The sequence below is a fragment of the Lynx rufus genome, unplaced genomic scaffold, assembly GCF_022079265.1.
Source record: "Lynx rufus isolate CCGP_SWC_20201006 ecotype Redwood Valley unplaced genomic scaffold, mLynRuf1.p SCAF_26, whole genome shotgun sequence".
NCBI classification, from domain to species: domain Eukaryota; kingdom Metazoa; phylum Chordata; class Mammalia; order Carnivora; family Felidae; genus Lynx; species Lynx rufus.
Genome location: NW_025814841.1, coordinates 14876525 through 14901655, shown reverse-complemented (window position 1 = coordinate 14901655; position 25131 = coordinate 14876525). Strand labels below are relative to the sequence as shown.

Genomic DNA, 25131 nt, shown 5'->3' with positions numbered 1-25131 from the left:
TATTATTATTTTACCACTCTACATGAGGAAACCACAGTGTGGAAAAGATAAATCCCAAGGATAGATAGCTCTCAAGTGGCAGAGCTAGGATTCAAACCCCAGTGCCTCTAGTCCGTCAGCCTCCAGATCTCAGACTCCTTAATCAATCACTCAGCCAATTAGTTCCGCTCTTCCTCCAGGACTTCTCAACTTTTCCATTACCTTGCCCTAGAATTTGCTTCTCCCTTAGCTTTAAATTCTGTATTCTCTAAGTCTTGTTAAAATTTGTCCATATTTTCTCTCCTCCCACTTTCTACTTCCTTTCCCAATTCTAGCCACCGAAAGAAGGACTTATGTTAGCCTGGTTTTGTTTTGTTTTGTTTTGTTGTTTCATTTTTTGAATCTCCTCAGGAATATCAGGTTCCTATCAGAGGTGGCTGCCCAGGAGAACAGACACACTGATACCCTGTTTTAGGTGACATGAGGAGAATGAACCACAGTGAAACTGAGCAGGGGATAGTGACAGTGAATAGAAGGAGTGGCTCTGTTGGACTCTGGTCCGTTTGTCTGTTCTTTTTAACCTAGAATTTCTCCAGAGAAGCTGCTGGCTGCCTAATACCTCTTCATTCATAAATTTAAGATCAAGTTACATTGCCAACATTGGGAAGTCATCTCTTAAAGCACTCCTCACACACATTTTCCCCTCCTTTTCCTCCCCTGTAGTATGACTGACTCCACACAAGGCAATCTAATTAGATACTACTCATTTTCTCCAGGATACTGACCATTATTTACATTACTTAACAGGAGCAATAATGATACAAAAATGTCAGCACGATTTTCCTTATGTCCAGAAGTAGTTTATTTGTACCCAAATCCTACTGTTCTGGTATCATGAACTCCTCACTTCTAAGTAGCCAGACTGAGGCTGTTGACGAAACCCATAGTCTGCTCTGTTTACTTCCAAGGGTAAATATAAAGCTCTAAAACTTTTTTTCTACTCATTAAAGAACAAAAGTTTGTGTCAGTGGTGGCATAGGAGAAAAAAATCAACAGGAACATCGAATCCAAAGAAACCTTTAAGGTACTGGTATTTTTTTTAATTGCCATCTATGCCTAACAACGCTTAATTTGGTTGCTAACTCTAAAAGCAGCACGAATGAGGCTGATGCTAAGTTTGCTAGTGGGTGTTTAACTTAAAAAGGAAATAGCAGGTTTTGTAGGTATCACCTCTATTTACACAATAAAGTTTATCCCCAAATGATGTCCCTTATGAAAATATATATTTATAATGAAACATATTGCTTCAAGCCTTAAGGTTTTATTTTATGACTTTTCTATAAAACATGTAATGCCCAGTGTGCGTGTTTTATGGTTTACAGAGACACGGTAATCTCTGGCTGACTTTTTTTCAGACTTTTCTAAAAAGGAAAAATATGCAAGTACCAACAATTAAATTAATATTTAATTGCAAACTTTGAGAGAGATTGAAATTTTATTTTTTAGTATAACTTATTGTCAAATTGGATTCCATACAACACCCAGTGCTCATCCCAACAAAGATTGAAATTTTAAAAATAAAGCCTAACCATGAAAGTAGGAATCTATTTAATCTAACCAGTATACACTTTGTCAGTTCATTACTTGAAAGTTTCAAAATTGTACTTAAAATTTAGTTGCCTTTCTCAAGGTTCATTTAAAAAAAAAAAAAAACAATACACCCTTCAAGTTTTTTGAACGTTTCACTAAATTACTATCAAGCAAGTAGAATAAAATATCAAGCTATTTATAAACACTTTGGCACAGATATCGATACTACATGCATAATCTTAAACCCAGAAAAACCATACAAACATCCTATAGACATAGAGCAAATTTAAATAATTTTCCACATAGTAAGTACAAAGTCCACATGTGAAGTGAACCTTGGTGTGTGTGTGTGTGTGTGTGTGTGTGTGTGTGTGTGTGTATATCCTCATTTTTGTGAAAATCAAAATGGATTTAGTTGTGACGTGGATGGACACTGAGGACAATTGTAAACATCTGTAGAGGGTCAGTCTCATGTTAGAAAGTAAAGAGCCAGATGGCATTATGCTTAAATTCACCATGAAATTTTCATAATGGAATCAACCTTAAATACCTGGGCACATCCTTGTATGATAAAAGAGGAGTAGAGAGAAGAAAGAAAGGATGAGAAAATATGGTTGTATCTCTATCCAGTGCACGTCTACCTTTAAGTAACATTAGTGGAGTACTTCCTTTAGACAGAAGATGTCAGACAATAATTTATGCTTTATTAATGGAAACCCCCACTTACCGTAGCTTCGTTGCAAACTGTGCACTTAACCACATGCTGGTGAAGCTTGCCATCCAAGTTGATGAGAGACTGGCACACGCGGCAGTTAATTACTGGAATACCAGTGGCATCAGGACTGGCGATGGCTGTATATGGAGGGGGGAGTTCCGCTGGAAAGAGCATCAGTCACTGAATCAGGGCCAATGGTATTATGAAGGGTTTGAGCATATAAGCAATAGAAGTAAAGCAGAAACTATCAAAAATGTCCTTACTCTTGTATTTATGTTTTTAAAGCTAGCCACCTTATCCTGGTTTCTGAGCGCAAACACACATGGGCCTACATTGTGAAGGGGAAGAATTCTTAACTCCAATAAAATCCAAATCATGCTTGCCTCGGTCTATCCAAACGATCCAGTTTTCTTTTACTAACCTATACTCAACATACCCACTCTGTTCCCTCATAAGTCACAGAGCTTGTAATAGGAAAGGGATGATTCATGCCTAAAGTAAGAATCTTAGAACTAATGATCTGATTACCAAGAAAGAGAAATAGTCAATGAGAGAAAGGTTTAAAATCACTTATGCATACACATAAACTATGCAGTTGCCATGCAGTGTTTATAAAGGGACCACTATACAACTGCTGGCCGTGACAAGAACAGAATAGTTTTGGTGGCAGTTTAAGGAGACACAAAAGTGAACCTAGGAAAACTGAACTTATCAACATGGAACAAAGCCAGTTGGAATGGAACAATGCTAATTTCAGACACAAAACAAAAATAAAAATACACTTAACATTTTTTTATCTCAAATTTTTAACGTTAAAAACGGGGCGCCTGGGTGGCTCAGTCAGTTAAGTGTCCGACTTCGGCTCAGGTCATGATCTCACGGTTGGTTCATGGGTTCAAGCCCTGCGTCAGGCTCTGTGCTAACAGTCCAGAGACCGGAGCCTGTTTCAGATTCTGTGTCTCCCTCTCTCTCTGCCTCTCATCTGCTCACGCTCTGCCTCTCTCTCAAAAATATATAAACATTAAAAAAATTGTTTTAAATAAAAAAAAATCTAGGAAATGTGCTTACGTATTTATGGGTAAAAAATACATCTGGAACTTAGTTTAAATGCCCTAAGAAAAAAAAATGGGTTAATAGATGAAACAAGATAAGCAAAATGTTGATAATGAGTAAAAATATAGTAACATAGAAGGTCATTTTGTTCTATCTACTTTTGTGTGTGTTTGAAAATTCTCAGAATACGTGCACACACACATACCACACACACACACACACACACACACAGTTTAAGAGTCCTAAGATTGCCTGATTGGGTAAAGGGTAGCGGCACAATTTCAGAACTATGCTCATCTACCAGAAGTATATATTTGTTGTAGAAATTTAAGAAAAAGAATATAGATATACTACTCTGGAATGAGATTTCTAAAGGGACTGCCTAAACCCACTCTGTAGCTGCCTCAATTATAGCCATAGGAGGCCCTTTTAAGGAAAGGTAGTATCTTAGGACATCTAGAAAGGCCTACACCTCAACACACGATTCGTGTTTGAAGCCCCACTAAAGAGATCTGATATTTCAAGAGGCTTCTGTGATACTATAAAATACAATCGCAAAAGCTAATCATGAAAAGAGCCATTTTTGAAGTAGAGATTTCTACCCACTGAATTAGATTCTGAACTCTGTGGTATTTTTAAAGCATAGCACACTATGGTATGTTTAAAATCCACGTATCACCACCTGGCACCCTTGAGGTTTATCATATAGATGTTTTTTAACGAGCAAATGACTAGCAATAAGTGTTATTCATTTAAAGGATTCATAATAAGCTGAATTTCTGCAGCAGTCAAGGCTCTGAAAAGGGCCACTTTGAAATGACAATACGTTTCTGGAAGGCTTATGCCAGAACATCGCCAAATACTGAACTTGAAAAGAAGCTATAGATGTCTTACATTATAAAAATAGCTTTAAATCTTTGAAAGAATTTGAGGTTGATCCAGAGTGACTTGTAAGGTATTAATCAAGAAAAAAATGGGTTAAAGGAACAATGAGTCAAATATACACGTCGCAGCCCTCGCAATTTGCAGATTCTTTTATCAGCTTTCAATAAAGAAGATATTGTTCTGGGAAACTGAATACATACCTCACTAGAAATGCTAGACAAACTGCCTGGTGCTTAATAATAAATATTGTTCTTCATAATTATTAGCATTATTATTAAAAGCAATTTCCTCTCTTGCCTTTTTCTTGAGTTATAAAGTCACATGAAGCAGTTCTCCCATGATTTCCGGTCTCCATCTTATGCAGTATGACAGAAAAGAAATTCAAAGACAAGAAAATTTCACAGAGGAAACAAGTGTACTGAGGGTGAGGGAGGCAGCTGCACACTGCAGTGCACATAAAAGGCCAGCAAAGCCCATCTACTCCAATAGGGCAAAGGCTTCGCTCAAAGGAATCTAAACATCCCAATAGGGGACCTTAAAAAAGCATTTAAAGTACATCACGGTCAACAAACCCCTGTGACTGTTTTCGCTAAGATTTGTACTACGTAATTTTTAACCTGTTGAAAAAAGAAAGCTTCCAATTATGACAAAAATATGCTTGAATCTTTTGGAGGCTTGAGAAGTAGGAGAGGAAAAGAAGAACAAGCGAGGATCAGAAATTTAAGATGGGAGAGGCTGTAAGCTCCATGAGGACAGAGGCATATCTGGCTTGTCCGGGACTGATTCACCAGCACCTGCACAGTGCCTGGTCTAGGATAGATGCTCACTGAATATTCACTGTGCGGACGGATGGATGGATGGACGAGTGAATCACTGAAATTTATGAGACACATCTATTTCTCTTGGGAAAACAACACTAAGTATATTACTGCTGCTCTCCTTGAAGAGGACCTGGGGTGCTAACACATGAATAAGCTTCACTAAAAAAAGGGTCTCTTCTACACAGAATACCCTCCAAATCATATACTGACGGAGGTGAGGTAGTCAGGGGCCATTGGCCTGGCCCACCGGCTAGATGGAATCAATCCAAGAGATCAATAGAACGACAGATGCTGCAGCCTAATTGCTCCACAAAACAGTGCTTCCAGGCTTATTGTCTCAATCTTCTGTCCCTGACCTCAGCCCTAAGCTGACATAGAGATATGTCTTGTACTTTGGCCCCAAGAAAACCTCCACCTCCAACTCCATCTCCTTTTGTAAGGGAGTTTTTTTAAAAATTTTTTTAATGTTTATTTATTTCCGAGACAGAGAGAGACAGAGCATGAGTCGGAGAGGGGCACAGAGAGAGGGAGACACAGAATCAGAAGCAGGCTCCAGGCTCTGAGCTGTCAGCACAGAGCCCGACGCAGGGCTCGAACTCACAAACCGTGAGATCATGACCTGAGCCAAAGTTGGACACTTAACCGACTGAGCCACCCAGGCGCCCCAAGGGACTTTTAACTCCAGAGATAAATTCCACAGTTAGTAAACCCGCAGTAATTGGCAATGTAGATTGTTTGTCCTCTTTTCACTTTAAAAGTCAACAGATGACAACTATCATATCTATTTCAAATTTCTGCCCTGGATAAAAAGTCCACTGTAATCTCAGAACTCAGGATCATTAGATATTGAGAGTCACAAAAAGTCTTCATTGTGGAAGAGTCTTGTTACTTATTTGCTGTTAAGTTTATTTATTTTTGAGAGAGAGAGAGAGAGAGAGAGAGAACACAAGCAGGGGAAGAGCAGAGAGAGAGAGAGAGGGAGACAGAATTCGAAGCGCCTCCAGGCTTTGAGCTGTCAGCACAGAGTCTGATGTGGGGCTCGAACCCATGAACTGGGAGATCATGACCTAAGCCGAAGTCAGACACTCAACCAACTAAGCCACCCAGGCACCCAGAAGAGTCTTACTACTTAAACAACGGTCATTTTCTCTATGGGGTTTGCCTAAGTGAAAAATCTTTTTTTTCCCCTTCCATGTGAACAGTATTTGTTAGACCAGTAGTCCCCAATCCTGAAAACTCTCTCAAAGTTCCAGAGTTGTACCATGTTAGAAAATCAAGCAATATTAGGAATTACACTGTCTAATTTCTTCATCTCATGGGAGAGAAAACTGCAGCCTAGAGATTCTAACTTTTGAATGGATTTTTATACAGCCTTCAGAAAAGTCAGGAGCGGACTTCTCTCCCAGAGGTTTCTCCAAGGTAACAGTTGTCTCTTTCGCTCAATCATTTCATACAGGCAGAAAACGTAAGAACTACTGAGGATTCCGTAGAAACACCTAGACAAGAATCAGATCTGAGCTAAAGAGGAAGTAGAGAAGGAGAGGGAAGACAGAGAAAATAAAAAAATAGCACAGAGTATGAAAAAGAATCCATTCATGGTAATAAAAACTTCATAGAAAAACAGACTCTTAAGAGAGACGATATCAAAGAATATGGATCACAAGGCACATGTGATGGTCTTCCTGAAACACTCCAAAGGAACCATTATTATTCTGTAAACCCACCAGATGAGCAAGAAAAATATAAAGGATCAAGCCTGGCTGGTTTTTTCCCCTCCTTAGGATCCTTGGGGAGAATATGCATCAGGGAGGGCGTGAGCCTGGCTGGTATGGGTTATCTCTGCTTCTCGGGTAAAATCTCTCCAGTCCAGTTCAGCACCCAGAAAGGGAAGACCAGCTGTGTTCCTCCCCTCTGTGAAACCAAAGGAATAAAACTATTCCAGGAGACTCTTGGGTTCTTGCAGAGCCATGGATCCATTTGGCTGAAGTCAGAATGGAAGGTAAATGTGCTACTTATTAGGTTACTGACTCTTTGCTCCAAATCTCCCCTTCTCTGCTTTGTCATGCTGGCGCTGGAACTCTGCAAACCACAGCGTGGTTTTGCCAGCTGGCTGCAGGCTGTATTCTGTAAACAGGAGGCGATAAAGGAAGCCTGGATGGTTGGAGGAAGAAGGGACTTGCAGCCCTTTCCTCGGGAGCATGAAGTCTTTCTCCAGAGCTCAGAGGCATCAGCTCCAGCTGGCCCGTGTCTCTCAGAAGTCCTGTTTCATTTCTGCAGGACCCCACCTCTAAATTATTACATTTTACTAATTCCAATCCCTTCCCTCTGTTCTCTCAGCCCTAGACTCTGTGGTAGGTATTTCCCGCGTTCGATGCCTACTTGACACCTCGGAATAGTATTTTCACAACTTCATACCTAATTAACAATTAAAAATCCATACCTAATTATATTCTCTTCTGTGGTGTCTCTCTTCAGCTCCTAACTATTCATGCCAAGAATAATCCCAGGAAACTGACCCTCAAAAACGGGATTGAAGAAATGGTTTGGTCCTGCCTTGGGCTCGAAAGCAGTGTTGAGCTCCTCTACCAGTGGGACACGGTATGATACTAATTGGTGGCTTGCAGTGGCATCCTGATGAATCAGATTATCCCCTGAAGATGACTGTGATGTTTGTGGCTCCTTCAGTTGACCATTATGGCCGTAACAACTACTATATGGATTGTGACGTGGGATGGATTCCCCTGAATACATTGGGAGCCTTTACAGAAAGAAAACGAGCAGCTCAGGTCTTGAAACTCTCAGCTCAAGTCATGGTCGGAGCACTTCTATCGTAGCCCTGAAAGTATCACCTGTTTCTAATTGTCACAGGGCTTATACTGCTGGAAATCAAACACAAATTTAATTGTGTAGACTGCAAAATTAGAACACCACATGAATTCACAGCCTTACCAAGCTGTCACGTGAAAGCTGGGGCATTGACTGCAAAGGAGTGGACCTCGGAAACACGGAATGGGCCATCTGGTTGTCGCCAAACAGAGCTGAGAATATGAATCCCTGAGTTACTGTGAGCCTCCCTGGTGAGTGGAAAGCAACTCTTCCTCCGAGTCTGAAGAGATGAGCCTTCCTTGACAGGAACACTGCCCCAACCTCCCCTGAAGTAGTTGTCTCACAAGTGGACAGTCATTCTCCTGAAGATGCATTCTCATCTGTTGTTGTCTCATGACACGTAACGAAGCTCAGATCTCAACATGTTCCAGGAGGTACAAGTAGAAAGCATGACTCAGGAAGAAGCAGCCTATACATCAAGAGACTTGCAAGGTTTTGAAAATATATACTGCCAGAAACTTGGAGAATATGTGTGGGGGGAAATCCTAAGGGTGTTAAACCAAAGAAGATGGAATATAACACTGAGCTGAGCCAAATTTAATCATACGGGTGTGCTCGTCAGATGTTCTGGGTTCCATGTTTGTTTTAAGGCTGCAAGTAGCTCTCTATCAGTTTACTTGTCTGTTGGTGAGACTTGGCCTTACCTTTCATGGCACTGTGGTGTCAGAACATCCCTCCAGCATGGTGCAGGAGAAGAATCAAAAGCTTAGGGAGTTAGGAAGTTGGGGTGAATTTATCATAAGAAATGTGCATGCCCACACCTACTACATCAGTTTGCTTATTTTCTAAGTCGAACTGCTCCTCCGGGGAAATCCTAGTGTTGTGACTGCGGACGTGTGATAGGAAGCTCCGCTATAAGTTGTGATGCCAGACAAAGTCAAGAGGCCTTCAGCAATACCCAGGAGAAAAGTAGCAGCCAGTCAGGCACTCTACAGTGGGTTCCCAGGAGTTAGTGAGCATTCAGTGGGTCACAAGCATCCATTATGTACCAGGCACAGTGCTAGATGCCCGTCAGGGACACCATGGGGAATGAGACAGGTTCCAGAGGTCAAAGAGCTCATGTTCTTAACATGGAAACAGGCAGTGAAACTGAAGTACAACTTGGTGCGGTAAGCGCTCTGATAAGGATGTGCGCGGGGGCTTCTCGAGCACAGAAGAAGGCATCTAAATCTGACTAAGGCAGAGCGAGGGTCAGGGGTGCAGGGTGGGCAGAGGGGAGAGGAGGGTAGCAGTGGACTCACTCTAGCACAATTTGGCTTTCCTCCAATACTGCAACCTTTCTCTATCCTGTTACCATTAACCCCTCCCTCCGCAGCAGCTCTAGAAGAGCCACACGTTATTGAGTGTGGTTGTAATATCAGCTTGGAACCAAGATCAATCTGCATCCTAATGCCTCTAGCATTGCTTGTAAGAGTTTATGTGGTGCCCACGGCAGGTCCCAGGCAACGACAAACCAGGCCTTCTTCTACAGCAGCTGATGATGTGTACTGAATTCCACTACGAGCTATTAATCTGTCGTTTTCCTCTCCCTCCGTGGTCTCAGGCGTTCGGGCTGTATCAGAACACTGCCTCCTAACTGGAGGTGCTGGCAAGAAGTGCCCAGTGACCTGCCAATGACCAATTCCTGGACGACAAAAGCTTTTTGCCCTGATTTCTCTGTTTCTCTTAAGGCAATATTCCTGCCTCGTTCTATTAATGCCTCTCATCCGTGGTACTAGTGTTCTCTTCAAGTATTGACAGTGAATAAGCCACATTTGCTTCCTCCACTTGATCAACTACAGTGTCTGTGCTGACTTGTATTTCAAAAACTGCGATTTGTTTCCTGACCTGATTCATTCTCCGTAAATCTACGCAAAAAATCAGACACATATTTGGAGTGAGATGAACCTCCTAAAACCAGTACTTATTTTTTAAGCATACACTAAGTGTATAAAGATATTTAGTGAATAAGTCCCTTAAATTCTAGTGTTCAGATATCTTTACCCCATGGGTTAACGAAATTTCATTTCAAAATACAGAGATTGCTAACGAAAGCCAGAAGTTAATCCAGGAGAGAAAGTTCCTCATTATAGCCAATAGAGGGTATAGCCATTGTATATCACAGCAATCTTCCCATAATGGAATGGAGAATTTCCTCATTTCTTTCCTAGCTGCATGGTCTTCCAGTCTGTGGCTATCCCATGCTTGTTTCTGTGGCGGCTTTACAACATGCCTGCAACTTTTGGACACTCCTCCCGTTGAGAGGTGAAGTCTATGTTTCTTCATCTTAAATCCAGGTGGTTTCTAACTGCTCTTACCAATACAGCATGGCAGAAAGTGACACTATATTTGACTTCTGAGACTAGGTCATAAAAGACTGTATGGCTTCCACTTAGGTCATCTTGTATTCAGGCATGTCTAATAGTTTTAGTAATAACCTACATCTTCATTTAGGACTGGTAGCAAATACAAACACCGTTTTGTTGAGCATGGCAAAGTATTCTGTACAGAGAACCAACAGAACAGGATCCCTGAATTCTGTAAATCTGAAAATGGTTTTCTTAGAAATTTCTGAAATAGTTTTGTATTAATTGGTAGAATTCACACAGCTCAGTAGATATCAGTGTTTTTTAGGAAAACATCCTATGGCCTAAGAGTAATAACAACTCGGGTGTTTATGAAAGTCTTCTCACCTTAAATCTACTCACTATTCTCACCCTGTGTTTCTTTTCTTCTGGACTGTGAATCTTAGTACTTTAATCTCTAACACTATAAGATTTCAACTTATAACATACCTTCCCCCGAATTCTCCCTCTGTAGAAACCACATGTTCAAATGTTGAACAATTAGAAACTTTCTTATACACTGTTTTAAAATCCCTATTATGAATCTACCAAGGTTAAATATTTCAACTTGGAAGAAGAAGGATTTTTCCATTACCTTTAGAAATAGATGCTTTGATAGAATGCCCTAACCGTCATGTGGCACATACAAATACTTTCTACAGAATAATATATTGAACGTTAGTTGGACTTCCAATGCTTAAAAGAGCTATGTAATACTCTTTAATATAATATCTTTCCAATTTTCAGAGAGTAATAGAGTAGGAACTTAAGTGAAAGAGGGACATTGAAGTGAAAGAGTGAGATAAGATAACCACCTATATTTCAAAGTTATAGATCTATTCTCGTAGGTGTATCCAGATTGCTTACCAAGAACAACTGTGTCATAGAATAGAAAAGCAAAAGGAAATATACTAAACCACGCCTTCTCATTTAGGAAACTGAGGCACAGAGATGTCAAATAACTATTCTCAGGTCAGCAGCTAGCCACTGGCAGAAAGAACTCAAGCATCAAGTCCCACAGGCTAAACCATACCTGGTAGTGAGATCATCTCTGAGATTATAAAGGGATTTAGATATCCAGTGCTTGAGAAACTGACATGAAGGCCAGGAAGAGAAGCCATGCTTTCCATTCCTTTGTCACATTGTTTTTAGTCTTACGGAAAAAAAAAATTCACTTTACAACAGCAATCGGGAAAAGGAAAGAATCCGGAAAAGTGCCAAAGCAACACAAACGCTAATACATTCCCCCCACCCCCAAAAGTAGAGAAGTCCTCTCAGAAGAACAGAAAACAACAGGAAGAATGTATTCCCTTTTAAGAGCTATTAGAGGGATATCCCTCCCAGTGTATACAACATCTCCTCATCCTTACAAAACTGAAACACAAAACAGCTGAGCACAAAACTATATCCAATGTTGTCTGCTTTTCCCCATTTGGATCACTTCCCAGATAGTTGCTTATTGCCCTCAAAGATAGTTAATGAACATCCATCTGGCTAACTCGCCTCTCTAACATCTGTATTTGTCTGGCTAACATCTGTATCCATCTGCCAATCTTTCAAGATTTTAACAATGTTATACCCTAAACATTTGACATTCCTGAAAACCATATGCAAAGTCCTTGGAAATGAATGGGAAATTCACAGCATCACCTCTCACCACAGTGATGTGTTATCATACAGATGATAAATAATTGCTGAATGAAATTTACTCTCTAGCCCTGATGTGTCCTCATATCCCAGACTTGCTCATCCACTGCCTACTCGACACCCCCAACTGAGTGAGGAGTGAAGGTATTTCAAACTCAATGCTTCTAAAACAGAGTATTGAGGGGTACCCAGGGGGCTCAGTCAGTGGAGCATCAGATTCTTGATTTTGGCCCAGGTCACGATCTCATGGTCATAGAATCGAGCCCCGCCTTGGGTTCTGCCATAGGGCTCTGCGCTGAAAGCTTGGAGCCTGCTTCGGATTCTCTCTTCCTCTCTCTCTCTCTGCCCCTCCCCCACTTGTGTGTGTACACTCGCTCCCTCTCTCTCTCAAAATAAACATTTTTAAAATATAAAATAAAATAAAACAGAATATTGATTTCCACTGTCCTTCCCCCGCCCCCACATAACACAACTTCTTCTCCTGTTTGTCCACCTTAGATAAAAGCAGAGTTTCCTAGTTGCTTGGGTCATTTTTGGAGATTTGTGATTCCTTTCCTTCCACTGACTCAGTCCATTGGCAAGTCCTGCTGCTCTATGCTTAAATATGCCCTGAATCCAACCACGTCTCACTGCTTCCTTCCGTCACCTCCACCCTGGTTCAGACCTCTTACCTAGCCCACATGAACAGCCTCCTGATTAGTGCCATGTCTTATTCAGTGTCTTCTTATTTTCCCCCCAGTAATCCACTCCCCACATCCCAACCACGATGATTCTCTTTCTTTTTTTGATGTTTATTTTTGACACAGAGTGTGAGTGGGGGAGGGGCAGAGAGAGATAGGGACAGAGGATCCAAAGAGGGCTCCGTGCTGACAGCAGCAAGCCCGACGTGGGGCTTGACCTCATGAAATACAAGATCATGACCTGAGCCAAAGTCGGATGCTCAACTGACAGCCACTGAGATGCCCCGATTTTCTTAAAAAGTAAAGCATTTCACGTTTCTCCTTTGCTCCAACCCCTCCACGGTTTGCCATTACCCTCGGAATGCAACCATATCTCTGACGGTGACCTACAAACCCTCCTTGTCTTCCCTGGTCCAGTCCCCTAATCCCTTCTGCCACACTTCCCCTTAGACACCACGCTGTAACCCACCGCCCTCCTTGTTTGCAAACAGCATGTTTCAACTTGCACACTTCTCCCTGTCTTCTAATGGTTGATTTCAACTAATTTTTCAGGTCTCTGAACAACTGTCATGTCTGAGGTATCTTTCCTGAAGCAATCAGAGACACTCCCCATGCAGTTAACTCTCCATCCTCATACCCTGCTTTATTTTCTTCACTCTCTGAAATTATAGTGCTCACTGTATGTATCTCTCACTGGAACATAAGCTCCCAGGCATCTGGAACAGTACAATAGGCACTCAAATATTTGAAAGGATGACTGACTGAATGAAACACATCTTGATTAATGTACTAAAGATGTTGGCTAGAGCCAGGAGGAAGTGTGGGCATTATAAAATAGAATAAAAGAATCATGGAGACGGATGCCTGCCAAACGGTGGGAAAGGACTGTAATAAGAAATGGGCTTGCAGCAATACTGGAAAACTGGAAGCAGATACACTTCACCGACATTTGGGCTCCATTTTCCCTTCATAAGGATGTGGCCTCAGCGAAGCAGCTTGTGATCCAAGAACCAGTCTGAAATCGTCCTCCTATAGGTGGCGTTAGTTTTAGCCTATCACAAAATCAGCTTCAGCAAGACCCTACTTGCTCCATAGCACAGCCGGTGCACACCCCCGGGGAGGCCTTCACGGGGTGTGTGGTCCAGCCGCTAACCTTACAGTGGGTCACGCGTATGGTGCGGGTCTCCGGGTCTGCCTCACCTTCTCCTGCCAATCCACAGCCAACCCCAAACTCCGCAAGGATGCGAGGAGGTTCAGAAATGTAACAGACTGCCCACATATACTCGAGAACTCTAATTCAGCGCACCGGACTGAGTGTTTACGCCCCCTCAAAATTCGTGTTGAATCTCTCACCCCCAGTGTGATGGTATTAGGAGGTGGGGCCTTTGGGAGGTAATTAGGCCATAACGGCGAAACCCTCATGCATGAGGCTAGCGCTGTTACGAAAGGAAGCGGAGAGTGAGTTCTCGTGCACTCTTTCCATCATGTGAGGAGGATACAAGAAGTCAGCACTCTGCAACCTGAAGACACTCTCAGCTCTCACCAGATGCACTTGGATCTTGGACCTCCCAACCTCCAGAACTGTGAGAAAGAAATGTGGTGTTTCAGCCACCCAGTGTATGGTATTCTGTGATAGCAGCCTGAACTCAGACACTCAATAAAACTCTAGGCTGGAACAGAACATAGTTCTAAGTGAAATAAGACTTTGCCCCACTTTAAACTGAGGCACCATTTCTAACTTCAGATTTCTGCAGGTAGAGGACAGAAGACCACTAAAAACATACCTTACTTACTATACAATTTCTAAGTGAGGAATGCAGGGGTTACATAGTAAATAACTTATCTCTTGAACCAGAAGTGAATTTATTTTCTAGTCACTGAAAACATTTCCTCAAGCAATTTCAAATGTACACGTTTTTAAAAAGTGAAACAAAGGCGAAAAGGAAATGACAACGTCTACTTACATTTCATACGAAATCTATGTGTGTTTCAGAATAAAGAATTGGCCTCTTCCCTGAAGTTAAGTCACCTTGAAGGGATCTTACAATTAAAATAAATGTACATTAGAATATTAGATCAGGTGGAAATGAATAATTTTTCAATTCTTTAAAAAGGACTTGAATATAAACACGTATAAACAATTATCACTGAGGTTACTAATGACCTCCATGACACTAAGTTCAAAAGACATTTTTAGCCCTTATCTATTTGTTCTTTCTTGCAGCTTTGGACATGTTCGACTACTCCTTTCTTGAAGTGTTCTCTTCTCCTTGATTCTGTGATATGAGAGTCTTTGGGTTTTCCTCCTACCTGCCTGGAAGCTACTTATCAGTCTTCTCGGAGGTTCATCTTCCTCTAACTAGTCATTGAATGTCGGAGTATCTCAAAGCTTTACCCTAGGCTCTCTCCTCTTTTTACTTTGTTTTTTTTTCTCCCTAAGTGGTCTCATAGATAGTCTCCCAAACTTTTGTGCATTTTGGTACACAGACAACACGACAATATTTTTATAGGTACTCAGAGATGGAGGCCTCTGGCCTAAAGCCTTCTGCTGTTCCAAGGACTGATGATAACCAATATCTTAACACACGTATGTTCTATCTCAGCACATTGCATGGCACACTGGTGGGGCCTCGGGAAATTCTGAATCAACATCCATGTACTTGGCTGTCACCAATACACAAATAACACAATTTTGTGTTTTTTAACCCAGGCCTCATTTCTCAGCTCTACACCTGTAGATCCAATTGCCTATCTATCTGACATCTCTTCTTGGATATTTGAAACCATCTTAAACGTATCATGTCTAAAAGTAAGCTCATGACCTGTGTTTCCCAAAAACTGATGCTCTTCTGGGGATCTCTCAGTGTAGGCAATCACACCAGGCTGTGGACACCAGAACTCTGGGAGATATTCTTGCCACCTCCTTCTCACCCTCTCAGCCAATCTACCATCAAGTTGTCTTTAATTTACTTCCTTAACATCATCTTGTCTCCACCTCCACCACCCGAGTCCAAGCTATCATCACAGCATAACTGATCTGCCTGAATCATTTCAGTGGCCACTCAAGCCATGGATCCTCATTGACTCTCGCTCCACTGTCACTCATTTTCTACTCTAGAAATAGAGTGATTTAAAAATAATAAAAATAGAATAGAGATTTCTCCAAAGAAGACATACAGATGGCCAACCAAACCATGAAAAGCTGCTCAACATCACTAGGCATTAGAGAAATGCAAATCAAAACTACAATGAGATATCATCTCACACCTGTCAGAATGGCTAAAATCAATAACACAAGAAACAACAGTGTTGGCGAGGATGTGGAGAAAAAAGGAACGTTCTTCATTACACTGTTGGTGAGAATGCAAACTGGTGCGTCCACTGTAGAAAACAGTATGAAGGCTTCTCAAAAAATTAAAAATAGAAATGGCATATGATCCAGTATTTCACTACTGAGTATTTACCCCAAGAAAACAAAAACACCAATTGAAAAAGATATATGCACCCCTATGTATACTGCAGCATTATTTATGATAGCCAAGATGTAGAAGCAACCTAAGAGTCCATCAACACAGGAATGGATAAAGAAGATGCAATGTGTGTGTGTATACACACACACACACACACACACACACACACACACACACACAGGAATATTACTCTGCCATAAAAAAGAACAAGATGCTGCCATTTATGACAAGATGAATAGACCAAAAGGTATTATGCTAAGTAAAATACGACAGAGAAAGACAGGGGCACCCGGATAGCTCAGTCAGTTAAGCGTCCAGCTCTTGATCTCAACTCAAGTCTTTATCACAGGGTTGTGAGTATGAGTTTGAGCCCCACATTGGGCTCTGCACTGGGTGCAGAGCCTACTTAAAAATAAAAAGACAGGGGTGCCTGGGTGGTTCGGTCAGTTAAGCATCTGACTCTTGATTTCAGTTCCGGTCATGATCTCACGGTTCATGGGATCGAACCCCACGTAGGGCTCTGTGCTAACAGTGTGGAGCCGGCTTGGGATTCTCTTTATTCCCCTCTCTCTGCCCCTTCCCAGTTATCTCTCTCTCAATCAGTTTTTTAAAAAAACTTAAAAAAAAACACAGAGAAAGACAAATACCTCACATATGTATGGAATCTAAAAAACAAAACAAACAAATAGCAAAAACAGATCCATAAATACAGAGAACACACTGATGGTGGTCAGAGGGAGGAGGTAGGAGGGGGTAGGAGGGTTGGAGGTTGGGCAAATTGGAGAACGTGGAGTGGAAGATACAGATTTCCAATTATTAAATGAATAAGTCCCATGGATAAAAGGCACATCATAGAGAATATAGTCAATGGTACTGTAAGAGAGTTGTATACTGACAGACGGTAGCTATACTTGTGGTGAGCACAGCATAACATACATCCCAGTCACTGTGTTCTACACCTAAAATGAATGTCACGTTGTGTGTCAATTGTATTTCCATTTAAATAATCATGATGATGATGATGATGATGATAAATATGTAATAGTAATAATAATAATAATAATAATAATAATAATAAAGATGTAACCAGATCATCCCTTCGTTGAAGGCAAAATTTCTCAACATGACCAATACTAGCCTGCATGGACTGAGCAATACTTAATTGCTCTGGCTGTCTGTTGCTGCAAAACAAATCACCCCAAAACTTAGTGGTTTAAAACAACAGTTTAATACTACCTTTCATGATTCTGTGGATTGTTCAGCTTGAGCTGGATGGTAATCATCTAGAATCTATCATACAGCTACAATAAGAATTTGGCTTGAGTTGGAGTCATCTGAAGGCTCAACTGGGCTGGGCATCCAAGATGGCTTCTTCACTCACATGTCTGAGGGCTGGTCAAGCATCCCTCTCCCCATGTAGTCTCCCCACATGTGTAGTCAGGGGTTCCTTAAAGCATGGCAGTCTCAGTGTATTCAAATTCTTACAAGACAAGTTACTTTCTTCAGGGTACGTTTTATAAGAGACCAAGGCAAAAGCTGCAAGACCTCTTGTGACCTTGTCTCTGAAGTCATTCAGTTCTCTTCTACTTTATCCTATACATCAAAATTGAACCACATGGTCAGTCCAGATTCAAGGAGGAGAGGAACTATCCAAGGACTTGAATATCAAAAAGCATAGCTCTTTGGAGGGCGAGAAGGGTCTTTGGAGAACATTAACCATACCCACTTCTCCAATCCCATTTTGCAGTGTATTCCCTGTTAGCTTCCACATTAGCCACACAAGCCTTCTTCCAGTTCCTTGTACTCATCATACTCCATCCTCCTGAAGGCTTTTGTAACAGAATGTTTTCTTAGTCTAGAATGTGTTTCCAATCCCCCTTTCCCCACGCTCAACTTGGAGACCAAAGTCTCAATAAAGTCTCAGGAAAGCCTTCCCTGTCTTCCTAACCAGGTTAAGTCTTTTTATTATATAATTTCATTGCACTGGATAAATTTCAGGCACTGTCCTTATCCCCACTACACTTTGAATTTGTTCAAATGACTATGTAATTGATGTCTCAATATCCCCCACTAGACTGGAAGAGGGGCCATATCTGTTTTTCCCATCCTATCACAGAACTTAGCTAGTACTCAAATATTTATTTGCTGAATGAATGACAGAAATAAACTAAGTAAATGAACTGTCTCTTATAACAATTCCTTTAAAATTATAGTGAAGTAGATAAGCACATTCCCTATTCAATGCATGGATAATTAGGCAATCCCAAATATAAACCATTTTTCACAGAGTCTCATCTATAAATATAAAGGTCATATTCTCTTGCTATATCCTACTTATAAAAATAGCAGATGTATAAAGAAATCAATTAAATATAGTCAAATTATGTAAGTTTTGTGGTATTTCTTCCAATATTTTTTTTCAAATGAGCCTAAACCTGTCTTTGCTTTTAATGTCTATGCCTTAACAAAAGCTGACACATGTACCAAATGGAGTATTCTAATCACCGGAGAGGTGCTCCTCTCCTCTGTGCAGGAATCCGATACTGATGGTAAAAGACCACTAGAAGCATTCCACTTAGAAACCCAGGTGGATTATTACACAGACCAGACCTGATTCTCACTGCGCTAAAACCAGACACAGAATACTAACTGCTTCCCACTACATTATCAATAACCTGTCTATAAATAAACACTTCACCAACTTTCAACTTAAAACGGAATACTTCATCTTGGAGTGAGAGCTAACATTCCTGTTCTTAGATGGTAACACAAACAGCAAAGGATTCGGTTAGAGAAAATAATCACGAGTTACGGCTCTTAACTATTTTTTAAAAAAGTGCATAATTATGAATGGTATCATAAAACAAAGTTCGTTATCAAAAAGTACATTCTATTCTATTTTGAATCCCAACCTTCAACTCTAATTCTTGTCAACCACTTTCAAGACTGAAAAGATCTGGTCTAGCAACAGAGTGTTTCCTACAATACAAATAATTCGCCATTGTGTTTATTTATTATTTCTGCCCACTTCAACATGGGCTCCAAGAGGGGATGGGTTTGGTCAGTCTTGTTGACCTAGAGTAGTCTCTAGCACATCATGCTGCCCAGTGAATCACTGAATGGGTAAATAGCACTGGTGTTCTAGAATCAGATCTTGTGTATTACTCAAAATATATATGAAGATGCTTATTTGTTAGTTAAGAAAAGATATTCTGACAAAAAATGCCAACACATAAAACGTTCTCACTTCTCATGTTTCTTGCTTCCTAGGTATTATGCCACATGAAATTAGTGTTTCTAATTATCTAATCTTTCTTATCCACCAGGTATAGAAAAAAAAATTATATTCTACCATAAGGCAGAAACAGCTTTTAGCTAAATCAATTGTTAAAAACAAGTCAACAGGCTCAAAATGGAGTCACTTAAGCTCAGCTCCATATCACCAAACTGAGACTTAATTACACTTTTGACCTCTTCCAGAAATGGAATCTTAAAGTGAATCAGGAACTACCTGATCAGCACGAGTGAGGTCCTCTGCCTGATAGACCCCTGCCATCCCATAAAGGAAAGTGGTCTTCCCACAACCATTCCACTTTTTGGCAGTATAATTTCCTTGTTCCCACTCCCTTCCGCCTATAGAAGTCTTTCATTTTGTACAGCTTTTGGAAGCTCCCTTCTGTCTGCTAGGTGGGATGCTGCTCGAGTCATGAATCATTAAATAAAGCCAGTAAGGTCTTCAATTTTTTTAACCTTTATTTATTTTTGAGAGAGAGAGAAAGTATGAGCAGGGAGGGGCGGAGAAAGAGAGGGAGACACAGAATCTGAAGCAGGATCCCAGGCTCCCCACTGTCAGCACAGCGCCCCATTCAGGGCTCAAACTGGAACTCTCCAACGGTGAGATCATGACCTGAGCCTAAGTCGGATGCTTAACTGACTGAGCCACCCAGGCGCCCCAAGCCAATAAGATCTTTCAAATTTACTCAGTTGAATTTCGTTCTTTAATACATTGAATTTCTTCGGTTATTAAGTTATCTGGAATGAAACTTCTTTTTCTCAGTGGCTGAACTGGACTTTGCAACTTCTTCTGTAATGTGAGGGGTTTTATCAGATTAAACAAATACATGGCAAATGATACAGAATTCTACAAGCAGGTCCATGAGTATGACTATTTTTGTGGAATAATTTCGCCACTGTGGCTAAAAATACAAAAACAAAGATGCAAGATAGAGGGCATGAAAATCTGTCATAGGACAGTTGCTTAACTCCAAAGTTTGTCTTTTAATAAATTGCAAATGTTTTGCCTCAAGGGGTGACTTGATGAAACATTCATTTATAGGTGGTTAAACTTCTTCTAGACCACCCAATTTAGGTTAAGAGTAAAATATTAATATCAAATTTGTGCATTAAAGGAAATTCCCCCAACTGGTATCCTCTGATGCAAGTTTAACATGGACCTACAAACGTGACTTGTGGCTTTTCTGTAGGTGAGTCTCTGCTCCATTTTGCACCTTATTTCTTAACTCATTGATCACACTGAATTATTCACAGCTGAACATCTTTTTCCTCTGTCCTGCTTCTTGTTAAGTGCAGATTAAGATCTAGATTGTTGTAATTCATTAAGTGGAAATTTTAAACACTAAACAAGTTGAACCTGCTCCACAACCGCTCCAATTCCAGACTTGAACTTAGAAAAAGTTGTGTTACAAGAAACATGATCTGCCCATATTTTCAAAGGCATTAACATCTGTCTCCTCCTAGGGTTTTTAAACTCCTCTCAAATTCAGCCAAAAAGAGAGATGCACTTAAGCTACGTTGGCAAGTGCCATATTTGACCATTCATTACTCTAAGTGGGTTTTTAAAGTCTTGTCTTCCATTTTCTATAAGTCCTGACTCCACCTTCTTTCTACTATAGAACTCGACTACAAGGCTTAGAACAAAGATCTTTGAATAGTTTGCTAAACACCTCCCCCCACACACACACTTCTTTCTTCAGATCCCACCGCTATCAAATTGTTTCTGATTCCATCTTGAGCAGTAAATAAATAGAAATACATGCAGGATTAACTTGGGTTACTTTTAGAAGTAAGTTCATTTCAATCTCACCCAGACATGCATAAAAAAATAGTACATCTTCCTTTCTGTTCTTCATCATTCACCATTAAAGCTAACACATACTCCTTACTAAGAGTAACAGGGAAGGGCAGGAATTTCAAACATATTAAGAATATTGATTAATTCTATTCCTTTTGGGGAGACAATTCCCTGATTGAACAGAGCACTGGTGGGGGAACAGGAGGAGATGCACATTTTTCAAGCTAAGCCCTTTCAAGGACAGATCCCAAGGTGAGCAGTACTAGGGGTTTCTCAGCAACCTGAAAGGATTTGTGAATGATTGTGAAAGATTTGCACCTCCTCCAGCTGCACTTAGGGGCTGTTCTAAAACAGTAAAGCCCAGCTTGGGAAATTCATGTCACATCCTGTACCCCTGGGCAAGAAGTGGTGAAATACACACACACACACACACACACACACACACACACACGCGCGGACGGACGCGCGCCACACACACACACACACACACCACACACTCCCCACACACACCCAGCGGGTGAGAAGCGGTGAAATACACACACGCGCGCGCGCACACACACACACACACACACACACTCACTCACGCTCACACCCCACCCCACCCCACCAAAAGCCCTGCGGGGAAGCTCCCAGCCAAGCAGGTTCGGGCTTGGGAAGGCACAGTCAGCATCCCTCTCTCCCAGCCCAAGTGAGAGGCTCGCCTCCTCCTCGGAGCTACAGCTCCCTGGTCTTTCACATTCTAGGCTTTTCCTTACGAAGTAGAAAGGTCTATGCTGGCCTTACCTCTGGGGCTGCTTTCCTGTAAGTACGGCGGGGCCGTGGGAGTGACATTCCCCGAGTGGGATGCTGACAGCAGCGGCGAGCGTTCGTCCACCCCGTCAGCAGCCATGACTGCGGCGGCGGCGGGGCCGGGGGGAGGCTGAGCCGGGGGCTGCGGCGCCCGCGGAGGTGGTGGCTACTGCCGCGGCCGCTGCTGCTGCTGCTGCTGCTGCCGCTGCCGCTGCTGCTGCCGCCGCCTCCGGGAGGACCCGGGCTGTGTCACAAGGCAGGAGGCGGGGGGAGGGGAGGGTGCGGGACCGAGGCGGGGGAAGGGAAGCGCGCCGGGAAGCCAGTCTGGGGGAGGGGAGGGGAGCGAGAATGAAGGAGCCCGGGAGAGGGGCGGAGGGGAGGAGTGGAGAAGGGGAGGAGCGGGAGCCAGGGAACACAGTAGGGCTGCCCCCGGAAGGCGGGGAAGGGAAGGTGCGGAGCCACGGAAAGAGGGGCGGGCGGGGGAGGCGAGAGAAAGGGGCTGCAACTCTTCTCTCTTTGTACTTTAGGTTTCCTTAGCTAAGAAGAGGAAGAAGGGTAAAGAGCAACCTGAAAGGGGGTAAGAGAAAAGGCCTTGACTGCGGAAAAACTACAGCAAACACGGATCTCAAGTTCAGCTCCAAGATGGGGGCGGGGGCGGGGGGAGGAGGAGGGATTCTGTGCCGTCCAACTTTGCAGCAGTTAAGGGAAGAAAGCTTACTCCTAGGGTTATCAATTCCTTCTTGAGGGCTGCTGCTGCTTTTGTTGGAAAATCACTTTTCAGTATCTGTTGTCTAGGACGAAGTAAATTTCTGCAGGAGTGGTGCCATTCCTTGCTTGTCCTTGTTTTCTCGTATCTGTTTGGCACTCTCCTAACGGTATCTTACTGAAATGATGCATAGTGTGCTGGCTTTTACAAGTTTAATTTGACAAAATACGTTGCCCTCATAGTTTTGTTTTTGGACCATATTGTCCCTGACACCTTATACATTAATGAAGCTTATGAATGATGTAAAGCAATTAAAAACTACTTTTCTTGAGCTAGCGTTTTAGAATGATCTTTCACATGTAAAAGAGTAAGAAAAAAAAAAAAAAAAGCTAGGCATAGTTACCGGCATGCTTTCTTGTTTTTTTCTTCTCCTATTTTGGTGGTTGGCTAAAGTGGCTTAAAAATCAACGTTTTGGGTATGCCAGACAGAAACGCAATAGGAAATTATCAAAAGATAATTTTTCTGCAGTAATTCTTGGAGCCATTCAACAAACATATATTATGTGCTTCCTGGGTCTACAAAGGTGAATACACGGGGCAATGGTCTTTATCCTCCAGATGTCTGTGTGGGAACACAGTTGAAAAATAAAAAATGAGGCTGGTAGTCCCAGCTGTAGATTTAAAGGGTCAGGAGGAAAAGCTGGCTTTAGAAATTTGAAACTGCTTCTCATGTTACATTAAGAAGGGTCTTCATTTTGCTCTCTGAAGATACTCTTTCTTCCAAAAAATCCATTTAGGCATCAGCTGGAAATCCTAAGGGAAAATCAAAGAATAATGCTTTCTATTATGCAGCATCTTTTATGGGTCAGTAGTATCAGGACCCAACACAATATAAGGATCCCCATACTATATAATCCAAGGGCGTTTATAGATCTCCAGAAACCTGAAAAGTGAGAGGTCAAGATGTAGCGCTCCCTGCAAAAATGAACATTTTACAAAAATGAATGGCAGGCTTTTTGGTTTGTTTTTGTTTTTGTTTTTGTTTTATGGTGCAGTGAAAGAAGCTATTGAGTTAAAGAAACTTTTAAGAAGAATCAACAAAATCCTATTACTCTAGCGTCCTGTCCTGGGGCCTATCACACTGGATTGTAACAGTGTATTTACGTTTCTATTACCCACCTCCCCCTTACTCCCCACTGACTTTGTGAGTCAAACCATAACTGTCTCATTAACTCTTGTATCTCCAGTATCTAACACAATGCCTGGTTCATTAAGAAGCACTTGATAAATATTTGCCAAATAAATAAGCAAACGAATGTATGAGTAAATCCTCCACAGTGCCAGAATCTTACTAAAGCAAATTGTTAGCGGAAAAAACATGGAGCATCTTGTGATTTTTTTGATGAAGATGACAGCATTGCCATCTGACCACCGTTTTTACTGTTCCATTATTATCTCTTCAACTAGGGTCCCTTTATTGTCCAGGTAAAAAGGTTTCTTTCTTTCTTTCTTTCTTTCTTTCTTTCTTTCTTTCTTTCTTTCCTTCTTTCCTTCTTTCCTTCTTTCTTTCTTTCCTTCTTTCCTTCTTTCCTTCTTTATATGGCTGCTTTATCTATTTCAGAATTCATTAGAGGGTGACACAGCTAGTGGAAATCACTCTTCTCACACTATACAAGGTAGAGGGTAAACCAAGAGTATATTTGCAGCAATGCGAAGTTTCATAAGAAGTAAACAAAAACAAACAAACAAAACACTTTTATTAGGTGAGTATCACTTCATTCTAGTTTAAAAATAATACTATAGTTTATGGTTACTCAATAAACATTAAATAATTCTTATCAATCCAAGGCATTTTATGATGATAATATTTTTCCATCTCTACTCAGGAAATGAGGTAATGTGTCTTTTGAGATACAAATACAATATAAACAGATAATGTGTGAGCTAGTAAAAGCTGTATCTTACTACTTACTGAAGCTACTTACACTACAATTTTAGTTACCTACTACTGAGCAACCTACCATACCCAAATCCAGTGGTTTAAAACAACATGATTTGTTATTTTTCATGACTCTATAGGTAGTTGTGTGGTTATTCTATTGGTCTTGCCTGGGCTTGTATTCAGGAAGCTGCATTCATCTGGCAGATTGGCTAGGGGCTAGCTCAACTGAGGCAGCTTGGATGGGGGTGGGGGGTGGGGGCGGGTTGTCTCTCTTCAGCTCTTCAAAGTCCGTCATTCCAGGCTTCTTCATATACCTGGTAGTCTCAGCAGTATTTGAGGGGTGAGAGGGTGACTGTGGAAGCTATGGCACCTTTTCCAGATCTAGGCTCTGTGTCTCAAATAATGTCACTTCTACCATATTCTTGTATCTCCCTCAGCCTGCCTCCTGCTTCCTGTCCAAAGAAAGTTAGAGGCTCAGAGGCCTCTCTTCATGATCAACCCCTATTATGATCGTCAGTCATTGTAAAGATTAAACAACTTCCTCATTTTCAC

General features: G+C 41.5%; 1 protein-coding gene across 1 annotated transcript in view; it reads right to left on the bottom strand.

The window, feature by feature from the left end:
* The window catches only part of PIP4P2 (phosphatidylinositol-4,5-bisphosphate 4-phosphatase 2), a 59018-nt gene extending 36846 nt beyond the window's left edge, over nucleotides 1–22172 (bottom strand). Inside the window, exons 1-2 of the mRNA XM_047089006.1 lie at nucleotides 21926–22172; nucleotides 2297–2445 (exon numbers count right to left, since the gene is read on the bottom strand). Coding sequence (XP_046944962.1) covers nucleotides 2297–2445; nucleotides 21926–22031 — 255 coding nt within the window. The 5' untranslated portion in view covers nucleotides 22032–22172. The remainder of the gene's footprint in view (nucleotides 1–2296; nucleotides 2446–21925) is intronic.
* Between the last annotated feature and the right edge of the window lie 2959 nt (nucleotides 22173–25131).